This window comes from Suncus etruscus, chromosome 5, assembly GCF_024139225.1.
Source record: "Suncus etruscus isolate mSunEtr1 chromosome 5, mSunEtr1.pri.cur, whole genome shotgun sequence".
NCBI classification, from domain to species: domain Eukaryota; kingdom Metazoa; phylum Chordata; class Mammalia; order Eulipotyphla; family Soricidae; genus Suncus; species Suncus etruscus.
In genome coordinates this window covers 142910992-142923445 of record NC_064852.1, presented here as the reverse complement: position 1 = coordinate 142923445, position 12454 = coordinate 142910992, and the positions used below count along the sequence as shown (strand labels likewise).

Genomic DNA, 12454 nt, shown 5'->3' with positions numbered 1-12454 from the left:
GTATTATGGAATTGCATAGATTTTCTTTCTTTTCTTTCTTTCTTTTTTTTTTTTTTTGGTTGGTTTTTGGGTCACACCTGGCAGCACTCAGGGGCTACTCCTGGCTCTATGCTCAGAAATTGCTCCTGGCAGGCTCAAGGGACCATATGGGATGCCGGGATTTGAACCACTGACCTTCTGCATGAAAGGCAAATGTCTTACCTCCATGCTATCTCTCCAGCCCCTAGATTTTATTTCTTATCATATGTAGTTGTCAGCATTCTGGTGCCATCTCCTCAACATAAGAGTAATCATTCTTTTTTTCTCTCTTCCCCTTTTCCTTTGGTAACCACCATCATTTTTACTGTCTAGGAGTTTATTTCGTTGGTTAGACTTACTCTAGAAATAATTTAAATATATAAGGTGACTGGATAAAAATATGAACATAAGTGTTTCACAAACAAAAATACATTTTAAGCTTTTAATACTGCTGTAGAGGCTATAAAGTTTTCTATAGCCTTGAACATTGTGCATTATAATTTGTATTATAATATTATAATGTATTACTGTTTTAGTATGATTATGTTACTAGTTCTAGTTTTCTTTAATCTGCTTTTCTTTTTGTATGAGAAAGAAGATAATATTCTATTTAGTATTTCTTCTTTATAGTTTGCTTTGTATGGCTTCTGTTAATATCATATGATATATTTCTCATATCCCTTTACTATGAGTCCAAAGACAAATTATACTCAGAAATAAGAAATTTTGACTGGGAGAAAGTACCAGGGCTAAGGCATTTGCCTTGTGTGTGACCAACCTCTCTTCAATTCCCAGTACTGTATGTAGTCCCCTCAGTATATTGTCATCAGGATTAGTCCTTGAGTACAGAACCAAGATTAAGCAATGAACACTGCCATTACGGCCCAAATACTCCTGCCCCAGAATAATACATTATATATATTTGCATTAATATATTATTTTTGCATTAATATATCACATAAACACACTAACTATAATGACCTATTTATATTATAAATATTTAAAACTAGAATGTAGTTGAAGTCTCAAAAAAACTCAAAACCTTGATTAAATTTAAATTCTGTTATAGAATTCTTTTTTTACATGGAAGTTAATGGATATTTCAATGCTTAACTCTACTATTGGTACATGCATTTTAAGTAAAAAATTGAGTGATTTACTAATATCATCTTTCCATTAAAATGGTATTAGACATTGCCCTTTGGAATGATCCTCCTTTATTTAGTGTTATTTATTAAGCATTTATTTGGTCTAGATTGGTTTGGGGGATGAAATGGTGAGCAATGGTTGATTTTATTCTTTGAAAATGTTGTGGCTTGGTTTAGGAGGAAAGAAAAGTGACAGGCAATCATAATAGAGATTCTTTGGGAGGAAAAGACAAAGAAAATTGGAAGGAAAAATGCGGTAATTTCTTGAAACCCCAAAGAGGCCAGCACAGTGCAAAAGGAAAACATCCAGATGAATGTGAAGGAGTAGAATTGACTTCCTGGAAAACTGATGAGAAAAAGAATAGAGTTCTGAAGGATAAGCAGGATTTAACTGCTTCTGATAAAAGGGTCTTATACATTCACACCCTGTGGTGCTGGTTGTTATTGTTCGTGGTTTAAGTTCTTTCTATCAGCTGGTCCTAACAGATTATTTTATCTTTTCTCAGCAAGCACACTTCAGCATCGTGCATAAAGGCTCCAGTCCCATGGAGAGAGGCCAGGCAGAAGTCTTGAAGGCCAGACTCCTCTACCGGGATGTCTGCTTGGCAGCTCAGCATCTTGACTCTTTCCTTCAAAAGAGAAATGCCCACCAAGAGGTTTTCAAGCCTCATGTCCTAGCCCTCAGGGCTACATTTCACCAAGTCTGCATCAAACTCATGTTCCTGTACCCAGTGGGTTATGGGAGGAAAGCGGAAGAACTGCTGTGGAGGAAAATGTACGCAGATGTTGCAATGTTGTTCTTGAGGACCAAGAGAAAACACACGGGCACCTTCCAACCCTGGGAGGGCCCCTTGCGGGATCACCTGAATAGAGGCCTCGTGTTCTATGAACATCTCTTCCTGTTCCTCCAAAGCCACTATGGGTTGAGGTTACAAAGCTGTATTGACTGGCCTCACAGAGCCATCCACTTGATTGGTTGCAAGAAGCTAGGGCCTGCTTCAAAGGAGGAGGCATCCTGGGCACGCATGGCTTGTCATCGCTGCCTGCTTTACCTGGGAGACTTGTTCCGCTATCAGAATGAGTTCCTAGGTCTGGGCACCGTGGATTTGGCAGAAAAGTGTTATTATAGAGCCCTGTCAGTGGCCCCTCACATGGGAATGCCCTTCAACCAGCTGGGAGCTCTGGTAGGAAGTAAGTACTATGATGTGGAAGCGACATACTTCTACCAGCGTTGTCTCCACTCAGAGGTGCCTTTTAAAGGGGCAGCATGGAACCTCAAGCGACTGTATGAGCAGGCCCGAAAACGGTACGTCCATCTAAGGAGGTACCAGGGCAAGAAGTTGTCTCATCACCAGAGACAGTGTTGGGATAACAAAAGGCTGCTGGTTAGCTTTCTTTACCTTCAGAGTCTCTTGCAACCTCAGCAGAAATTCAGAGGCACTAGGTTGATGGCCCTTTGTCAGCTAGTTTTGGATGACTTCCATCTCTGTCTTTTCTACCGACCATGCCCATCTGACCAGATTCAGGCCTGCTCAGAGGGAAAACCCCCAAGTGGCTACTTATTTCTCCCTGACCTCCTCATCTTCCACATGGTGGTTCTTTGCCTCATGAGTGTGCACAGCCTGAGGAAAACCGGCTCAAGGCAGCACAGGCCAGCTGTTATCTTCACTTTGAAGCTCTTCTCACATGTAATTCAGCATGTCAACACAAGAATCCTGGCTGAATTTCAGAAAGGCAGGCTAACTCCCTCTGTGGTGACCAGTCCCAGTGATAGAAGTCAGGAGCAAAAGATTATGCTGCAGGTCAACTTAGCCTCCTGTGATGGGCCCCTCAGCAAATTTCAGAAGAGCCCCAGGTTGTCCTCTGCTTCCTGTGAGGGTTACCCTTCAGAAGCCATCTTTGGTAGCTTCTGTGACTCAGATGAGACAGATGAAGATGAAAATATGTCTGTAAGTTCTCAAGTCCCCTCAGAAATTAGCAATGGCACTTCTTATTCAGATACAACAGATGAGGAAGAGAATGGTGGCGGAAATCTAGAAGCAGTGCAGAAAAGTGAAGCTAATTCCCAAAGCAGACACACCCAGGCACAGGGTAAGTCAAGGACACACAGGTCTCCTTGGAGTCTCCTTGATTTCTTGAAAACAACTTTCTTTACCAACCTCCCAAATTCTCTGAGCCAAAAGTTTCAAGGAAAACATGGCTTATCTTTGTCTGATGTTGACAGAGGAGGCCTCCTGATGCCTTTGCCTGATCCTAACCCTGACTTGGGTGATACCACAGATCTAGAGGACAATGCCAAAGATACTCCAGAGACAGAATATCCTCCTGGGTACTCCCTGTGGCAGGACACCACCACCCACCAGCCTCAAATCCTACACCAGAAATTGCAGATCCTCTCTGCAGAGGGCTTGCTGCCCACCATTAAGGTGATGCTGAGTTGGCTTCAAACCAACCATGGCCTCCTCAGCTCATGCTGGCTTGGTCCACTCAGCCTGTGGGATCATCTGTCTGTGTTGCTGAACTTGCTTCCCTCAGTGGTAGACCTTCAGAAACCAGGCCTGGGACTGTCACCTCATCTTCAGAATTTTTTGCAGAGTTGCCAAGGCCCTACCATGCCCAGATTCCCACCACTCCCTGAGGACCTTGCCTGGTGCCAATATCCTAAGCTACCATTTTCCTGGGAGAGAGTGACTGTTGAGCAGGACCCACTGCCTCTCAGCTCCCAGGATGAAGCTGCTGTGCGCATCTGTTTCCTCAGGAGCTTTGGTCACTTTATTGCTACCCTCCCTGGAGGTTTCCTGAGGTTTGACTTGAAGTTGGGGCTCTTTGTGAGCATGGCACCTGGCAGAGCAGAAAATCCCTCTCAGCAGCTCCTAGAGAGAATGCCAAGGATCAGGGTTTCCAAAGACATGGTACAGTTATGGCTGCAGCTTAAAAGGCTGCATGTAGAGAAGAGCATTGTGGGATTCCAAGTCCAGTCAGCTTTGACACCTTACCTGTTCCCTGACGCTCGGGCCCTTTGTAAGCATCTTCCAGTCATCCAGAAACTGGTTACCTGTGGGAAGTTCTATCTGATCATTCCCAAGTTTGTGGTTGACATATTGTATTTCCTAAAAAAGGAAGATCACAGAGCCCTGGCAGCCATCACTTTCTTAGAGGATGAGCTTAAGAGAGGAAACCAAGCCATTTTGTGCCAGTCCTTTGTAGCCCAGAGGTTTGTGAGGCCCAGAATGACCATCCCAGACTCTGATGCCTGGGACCTCTATAATGTTCTTGATTTCTGCAAAGGTCTGTTGAATTCATCTAGCCTGGAGACAAAGAGTCCCCGAAGCATGGTCACCATCATCACCGGTATTTGTTTGGACAATCCTAGGAATTTTTCATATCCTCTACAGATGGTACTAGGGACAGCCACTGAAGCTGGTGTGGAAATCAAGAATGTGCGGCACTTCCACAGGGAGTGGAAGGCAATCAGCTGACATGGTCCTCTTTTCTTTCTACTCCTTCAGCACTTGAAGATCTATCTCTACATAGTCCCTTTGCTTGTATGCACTGAATATAGACGCTGTGTCAGCACATAGCTACCAGTGAATAGAGGTGTTGTATGTTGGTTTCCGGATGCCTTCATGCATCCTACTTGATCATCTTGGCTTAATATTATGTTCTCTAGCTGATAAAATATCTCAAGATTACTATCTCAGTGCTTAGTATCCTCTTGATAAAGCAGCAATTTGAAGAACAATTTTCAATTCCAGCAGAGTGAAACTCAGTTGCTTAGCTTTGTTTTATGACATGAGACTTTGCTTCAGTGCTGTTTTATTGTGATGGGATCGTGCCTGTCAACCCTCTGTAGAAAATCAATAAATATACAGATAAAATTTGTGACAGGGAGTGAAAAACCTGTTTGTTCTACTCGTGCCTTCTGCTTATTTTATGTTATATTTAGGCTGGTACTCAGCACACCAGGGGCCAAGGGCACTATGATATTCTCTCATTTGTTTCTTCTAACCAACCATGATAGCAGTGGCCTCAATAATTAGCAGATTTGGTTTGCTTTAGAGAATTCTGGAATAGGTATATCATGCTACATTATTGGTATTTTAGCCTACATCTGCTCAAATTATCCAATTTGGCTACCATGACCTGGTAGTTTATTTTCTTCCTCACTGACATCCAGATATATTTTGGGACATTTTTTGCCAGTGTTCTACTTGGAGGAGAAAATATACTTCACAAGAAAGCTTTTTTCCTGCCATTAATAGAACCCAAATATACAACCAACCTGCCAATACTGGACCTCAGTTAAAACCAACAGTTTCACTCAGATTGGTATATTCTGAAAGCATTTATAGTAACTGCCTCCTGTCCATTGATTCCCAGTGTTCTACTCCTTGGAAAAATGAATTTTTCTAGGCAAAATTTGATTTGATATCCATCAAGAGACTAAGTTCTGGCTGGACACACTGGTTATTAACTTGCCCTCAGGTTCAATTGTTTCCCAGAGAAGCAGAGAAATTCCATCTTGAGTGTTTTGCTTTGTTCTTCTTACTTTTCATCTGTCCTAAACTGAGACTTGGTGTTTTCATTTACTTCTGATTAGGTCTCTCCCTTGATGCTTCAGAAGTAAATGATTTAATTATTTATTCTTAGTTTGAAGACTTAGAGACCACATCTAACAGGGTTGGGGCTGCTCTCTTTTATGCTCAGGACCATGTTGCTTCAAATATTGAACCTACACTTCCTGCATATAATGATGCTTAAAGTTCTTCAAGACATCTTCACGGCTTTTAAAAGTAAGCACTTTGGCATTTAATTATTTCTGTTAAAAATTTTATCTAGCCAAAAAGAGAAAATAAAAAAAGATAAATACCCATAGGTTCCTTAACCACATGAAAAGTCAATACTTCTGTTGTTTTGAGTTATAACCTAGGTTGTTTCCTCCACATAATTTCTTTTACTTTTTTCATTTTCTTTTTGGTTTTTGGGCCACATTCAGCAGTATTCAGGGGTTACTTCTGCCAGGAATTGAACCCAGGCCTGTCCTGGGTCATCTGCACGCAAGGCAAACACCCTACCACTGTGCTATCTCTCCGGTCTCCCTCCACATAATTTCCTCTGTTGTGATTATATTCTACAAATATCTTTTCATTATTCTGCCATGAAATCACCAATCTGTCATATAGTTTTGCATTGTCCTCTTTGTTCCTATTTTAGCAACAATAGCTATTCCCATCATAGTTTGCTTATACATTAACTGCTTTCCCAAAATTTTTAGCATTAACCTATTCATAATTATGTGATAATAATATTTGTATCTGTTGAAATTGATTTCCTCAGCTTAGATAGCCAAATTGATTGAATTAATTAAAAGGTAAATAAATATATGTGCATATTTTATATTGCATTATATTTATATGAATACAAGACGGTACATACTCATAATTTTTAAAGAGCCATTGCCAAGTGACTTTCCAAGAAAGTAGTTAATTTTCAATGAGAATCATATTTTATACACTTTTATATTCTATATTTTACATGGAGTATATTGTGGTCATTTTCTTATATAACCATCTTTTTTTTTCTTGCCCCTTTATCAGAGAATAATTGGTTGTATACCTATTGGTCAGTCTCTGAATATTCAAGTCTATTCCATTGATATGAGGGTCTGTCTTTGTTCCAATACCATGTTTTTTTATAATATTATCTTTATTTAAGCACCTTGATTACAAACATGATTGTACTTGGGCTTTAGTCAAAAAAGAACACCTTTCACCAGTGCTACATTTCCATCACCAATGTCCCCAATCTCCCTCTTCCCCTCATTTCTGCCTGTATTTGAGACAGGCATTCTACTTCTTTCACTCATTAATATTGTCACCAAAGTTATCAGTGTAGTCATTTCTCTCATTGCACTCACCACTCTTTATAGTGAGCTTCAATATATTAACATCTTTTTGAGTTTAAAAACAATGACCATTGTCTGAGTATAGTATAGCATGTTAACCATAGTCCTATTTTTCTATTTTTTTCTTATTATAAATGATGTAGAAATTTTTTCTACATAAATTTGATTATTAGAATAAATTGCTAGAAGTAGAATTACTTAGGTAAAGCATTATGGCCTTTAAGGCCATAAAAGCATTACAGCCCTTAATGATACTGAAAATGAGACAGAAAAATAATGATAATGATTCTAAATTACCAGCAAAAAGGCTATAGGAATTCCTTCTAAGAGTAGCAAGGTACATACTTCATTATATTCAATTTAGACACTTTTAATTTTTTTTACTTGCCAATTTGATAAGTGAAATTCAGCACATTTATTAACACTAGGAGATTAAAATTAATAGCTTAGTGACTGCATTATAAATTTTAATTTTCCTCATGTCTCTTCATTTTAAAATATATTTTTTCTCAACTCTGTATACCTTGCAACTCACCTAAAACGAAAGAGTGAAAATGTAATTTGAATCTGTATACAATCACTTAACTCTAATAGCTGACAGTCCCTGTGCGCTTTACTTTGTTTGCCAGTACAGTGCTCACCTACCAGTACAGTAATAGAGGAGAAAAGTGATCAGACTGAATGTTTGAGGGAAGAGGACGAGAATTAACTCAAAACAGATTGAGAAGTAAAAGTAAGAAAATAAGGATGAAGTAGTTTAAAAATGCTCACAGAATTGTTTTTGTTTTATTTGGGGGGATGAGGAGGGGGGAGCTACTTGATTATTTTCACATGCGAAAATCAGTGGCACAAGCAATAGTAAAATGCTTTGCATACGCTAACCTAGGATAGACCGCGATTCGATCCTCCGTCGTCCCATATGGTTCCCCATATGCTCTGTACCTGACAGGAGTGATTTCTGAGAGCCGAGCCAGGAGTAACCCCTGAAAAAAAAAAAAAAAGTAAATCAATGGGGTTTTATGCCTGGACGACTTGGAGGGAATCTCCAGACTGCACTTCCAGAATGCTGGTTTCCAAATGAAGAGAATGAAGGAGGGCAGGAAAGCCTCAGGCAGGACTTACTGTCATTGTTAGGGGCATGGTCCTTGTGTCTCAATGAGATTTGGTTCTTTCAACTTCATGACCTGACTTACTCGACTGCTTTTTACTCCAAAACAGAGAAAGATGCATGATTTATAGTGCATGCAAGACATGCGCTAGTCTTTATTCTTGTTCACAGACAGAAAAAAGTAACCCCTGAGAAGGTTGCTTGTTATTTTCTTTGATATTTTCTGACTTTCTTATGTAGAAACTTTGAAGCTACATCTCTTGGCCAGGACTTGATAAAACACTGAGATGCACTGGGGATTGCTTACCTTGAAGATATCCTTGCTACAAATTGATGACACAGGTCACACATGTCTCTTGTGTGAGTTGTTGACTCTTAGAATCTATACAATAAAATTGGCTTTCTCTGGAAAAGCTATATGGCAAAGAGAAATGCACTCAGGGGAGATTTGAGAAAGGTACCATTCTGTGTCGCCTACACTGTCCTCTCTTGTCTCTCACCTGAGCCATCTTGTATCTGGGGACAGATGACTTTTCACCATTATCTAGGTTCTCATATGAGGGAAAAGTTAGTGAAGAAGAGAGAGCCATGATGGAGGTTCAGTTGTGACTTGAGAGGATATTTCTTCAAAAAGAATCTACTTTCAAAAGAAAGACACTGAATTATTATACTAAACAAGTTTTTGTTTATTTTTAGAGGAGTAGGTTGGAAGTAAGTTTTGCCCAGATAATAACAACTAGAGCAAGTTATATCTTCTTTAAATATGAGTTCTGAATTTCAACTGTGTTATATATTCTTCTTTAGTTGACAGTAGTCATATTTAATTTAGTTAATTTAAATAAATAGTCCAATTTTGACTGTGATAACCATGTTTTTCTGAATTTAACACACATATCTTCATCCGACTTCTCTGTATACCTATTAGAGTTTTCATGTATCTGAACTCTAACATGACCGGAAATTATATAAATACATACATGCATATATAGCACATACATAGCTATATCTATGTCAGTAGTCATTTCAAAGCATCAGCTTATGTGATTGTAGGGTTTAAACTTGGTAAGACAGGCTAGCGATCTGGAAACTACTAGCATGACTAATTTCAGAGCAGAATTTCTTCTTAAGGAAGTTATTGTTTAAAGGTCTTATGCTCTTTTAATCAGCAGAATGATACTGTCTTATTATTGAATTAATCATTTGTACTTATAATTGACTCTAGCTATTTACCTCCAGGAAAATGGTAGAGTTTCATTTATATACTAGACTCTAAACAAATAAATAAAACTAACCATTATACATAACATATTTCAAAAACCACATGTCTATCAGAATGTATCACTATTTACAATTTTCTTATTAGTTCTAGATAATATGTTTGCTGCTACAACACATAAAAAAATAAGACAAACTTATTTTCCTTGAAGAGTACACATCAGTGCTAGATTAGAAACTGATGTTGAATCAAGTGCTTTATAATCATTTTAGTATGAACATGAACTGTTATGATATTAGAGAGGGGATAATGACAAATCAAAAGGAATTTTTTAAAATGACATTTACAGTAGTTAGATCTATTTAAAATACTTTTAATCTACTTTCAATCCATTGAACATTTTATAATTCAAGTCTTCTTCAGCATGACCTGGAAAATTTCTATACTCTTCAAACTGATTTTTTCTAACATTCACTTTAAGGTTTTTTTTGTTTCTTTCTTTCTTTGTTTGTTTGTTTCTTAGCTTTTGGGCCACACTTGGTGACACTCAGTGGTTACTCTGGGCTATCCGCTGAGAAATAGCACCTGGCTTGGGGGACCATATGGGACGTCAGAGATCAAACCGAGGGACGTCCAGGATTGGCTGCATGCAAGGCAAATGCCCTACTGCTGCGTTCTTGCTCTGGCCCCCACTTTAAGTTTTGTCTTATTGCCACCGTGCCACAAAAATCATAGTGCTCTTATATACCTAATTCTATCTGAAATGTCTCACCAATTGATCCATAGCACACAGGCAAAATTCCATAACAGGTGTAAAAAAAATATCAGGACAGATGACTTAATTTTATTCTTTCTAGATTCATTAGGCATTTCCTTTTCTTCTCACACTTTATTCTCCAGCAATTGAAAATAATTTCAAATAACTTGAATTTCTGTGAATCTACATTTTTCATTCACATTCATTTTAACAGACACTATTTTTTTCAGGAGTTCTTTTGTTTCTCATTTGATGGGCAAGATTTTATTTATTTTTTCTAGACTCTAATTATTCCTTCCTTTGTTCCTTCTTTTGTTAGTTCCTTCCTTTTCTTCCCTCCATCCTCCCTCCATTCCATTCTACTTCTCTCCTTCCTCTCCTTCACCCTCCCTTCTTTCCTCCCCCCTTAACTCCTTCCTCCCTTCCTCCCACCCTTCTTGCTTTCCTTGATCCCCCTTTCCTGTCTCCCTCCCCCATTCCTCCCTTTCCCCTCCTTTCCTGCCTTCCTCCCACTCTCCCTCCCCTAGTTCTTTCATCTCTTCCTCAATCTCAACTGATATTATATTTCTCCATCAAATACTAAGAACTCTTTAACCCTGGACCTTTACGACTGAACCATCTTAACTTCTCCCCCTGCAATCATGATTAAGATGCTTCTCATGGTGATGGGAATGCTGCACTGGTGAAGGGGGTGTTCTTTACGTGACTAAAACCCAACTACAATCATATTTGTAATCAAGGTGTTTAAATAAAGATGGTATGTTGCTGCAAGCTTTAGAGCACTTTTTAAAAAGTGGGGGGGGGGGAGTTCACTGTCTCTCAAACTGTTGGAGGACCAGACTTTAGTTTACAAAAATCTATGAACAATAGTGGCCCATTAGGAATGTAGTTTGAGGATTCTTGCTTTAGAGGAACTATTTTGTGTTTGCTGTTGCTGTTGTTCACTGACCTTTGAAATTCAGCCATGCTCTCATCTTTCTCTCAAAACATCAGACATCATTTCCAATGAATGTGTCTGCCTAAAGTTACTATGAAATACAAATGAATCTTAATGTGGCAGGTGGAATTACTTGTCTTTTTCAAATCGTTAATAATTTAACTCATCTATTTCAAATACTTTGTGTACATTTGGCTGTTGGATCTCTGAATTAGGAAAATACTAGAGTAAGTCCTCTTAAGACTGTGTCTCTTAATAATATTCCAGACCTGTTAGCATGTCCTGAATTTTCAGTAAGTTCCATTACATTTTGCTGCAAACAGACCTGTGATTTTTTCTTGCATGTATCCAATGCAGCATTTTCTTTTCTTGTGTATGTCCAATGTAATGACATTTTTCCTATGTCACTTTAGTTAGTGTTGAAAATAAGCTTTCAGCAACTAGGTCTGCCTCACTCACTTTCAAAGTGATGAAAATGATGATCTTTGCAGTTCTATGATTTGATCTCACAGCATTATCATTCAGATCAAATGAGTCAATATGTGTAAAGCACTTTTCAGGATGCCAGGCACAGGGTGACATCAACATAACTATGAGTTATGCCTCCCCCGATGATAATTCTAACTAGGAACTCTGTGTGGGATATTCAACAGCAAAGCCAAATGGAAATGATCTGGCATAGAATTTCTGGGTAAACATTTAACCTCAGGGCATCTGTTGTATAAAGACACTCCTGCCTCTGACTTGAACTAAAATGAAATGACTTGAAATTATTGAATATTGTTGAATGCTCAAGCCAGAAGGATTCCTACATTCAAGGAGCATCACCTCTTTGAAGTTAAATCTAAAGTGAAGATACGGAGAAAGGTTTGTGACTGTCCATAGTGTAGGAGTAGTGAAGTAGGAAACTCCACTTTGCTATATTCACAGAAAAACATTATTCACAATCTTTTTCCTCTTTAGTTCCTGAATGGAACAGATTTATCTTATGAACCAAGAGGAAATGATATTTTTTACATAAGTGGAAAATGTGAATTACAGCTCTACAATCTATGTTATGAAAAATTCAGGAGCAAATACAGTTTTTTACTGAACTCTTTAGCTAATATTTTTCATTACTTATTAACGAAATAGAAAAATATCACATTGGATGTGTTTACTTGTAACTGACTGACTCTTACAAATTAATAGGGGACCCTATTTAGGTACTCTGAGACCCTGGTGTCAGGAACAAAAGTTGGCATCAGTGTCAGAGCAGATGTGAAATCACTTCCTCCTCTCTAGTTTGGCACAAACTGTTGGCATAATCACTATCCTACTCTAACACTCAATTTTTGGCCCATTGCCTTAAAATATAACATTCAG

General features: G+C 38.6%; 1 protein-coding gene across 1 annotated transcript in view; it reads left to right on the top strand.

Moving 5' to 3' along the window:
• LOC126008715 (nonsense-mediated mRNA decay factor SMG5-like) overlaps positions 1–4745 on the top strand; it is a 36928-nt gene extending 32183 nt beyond the window's left edge. Inside the window, exon 3 of the mRNA XM_049772941.1 lies at positions 1673–4745. Coding sequence (XP_049628898.1) covers positions 1673–4645 — 2973 coding nt within the window. The 3' untranslated portion in view covers positions 4646–4745. The remainder of the gene's footprint in view (positions 1–1672) is intronic.
• Positions 4746–12454: the final 7709 nt, after the last annotated feature.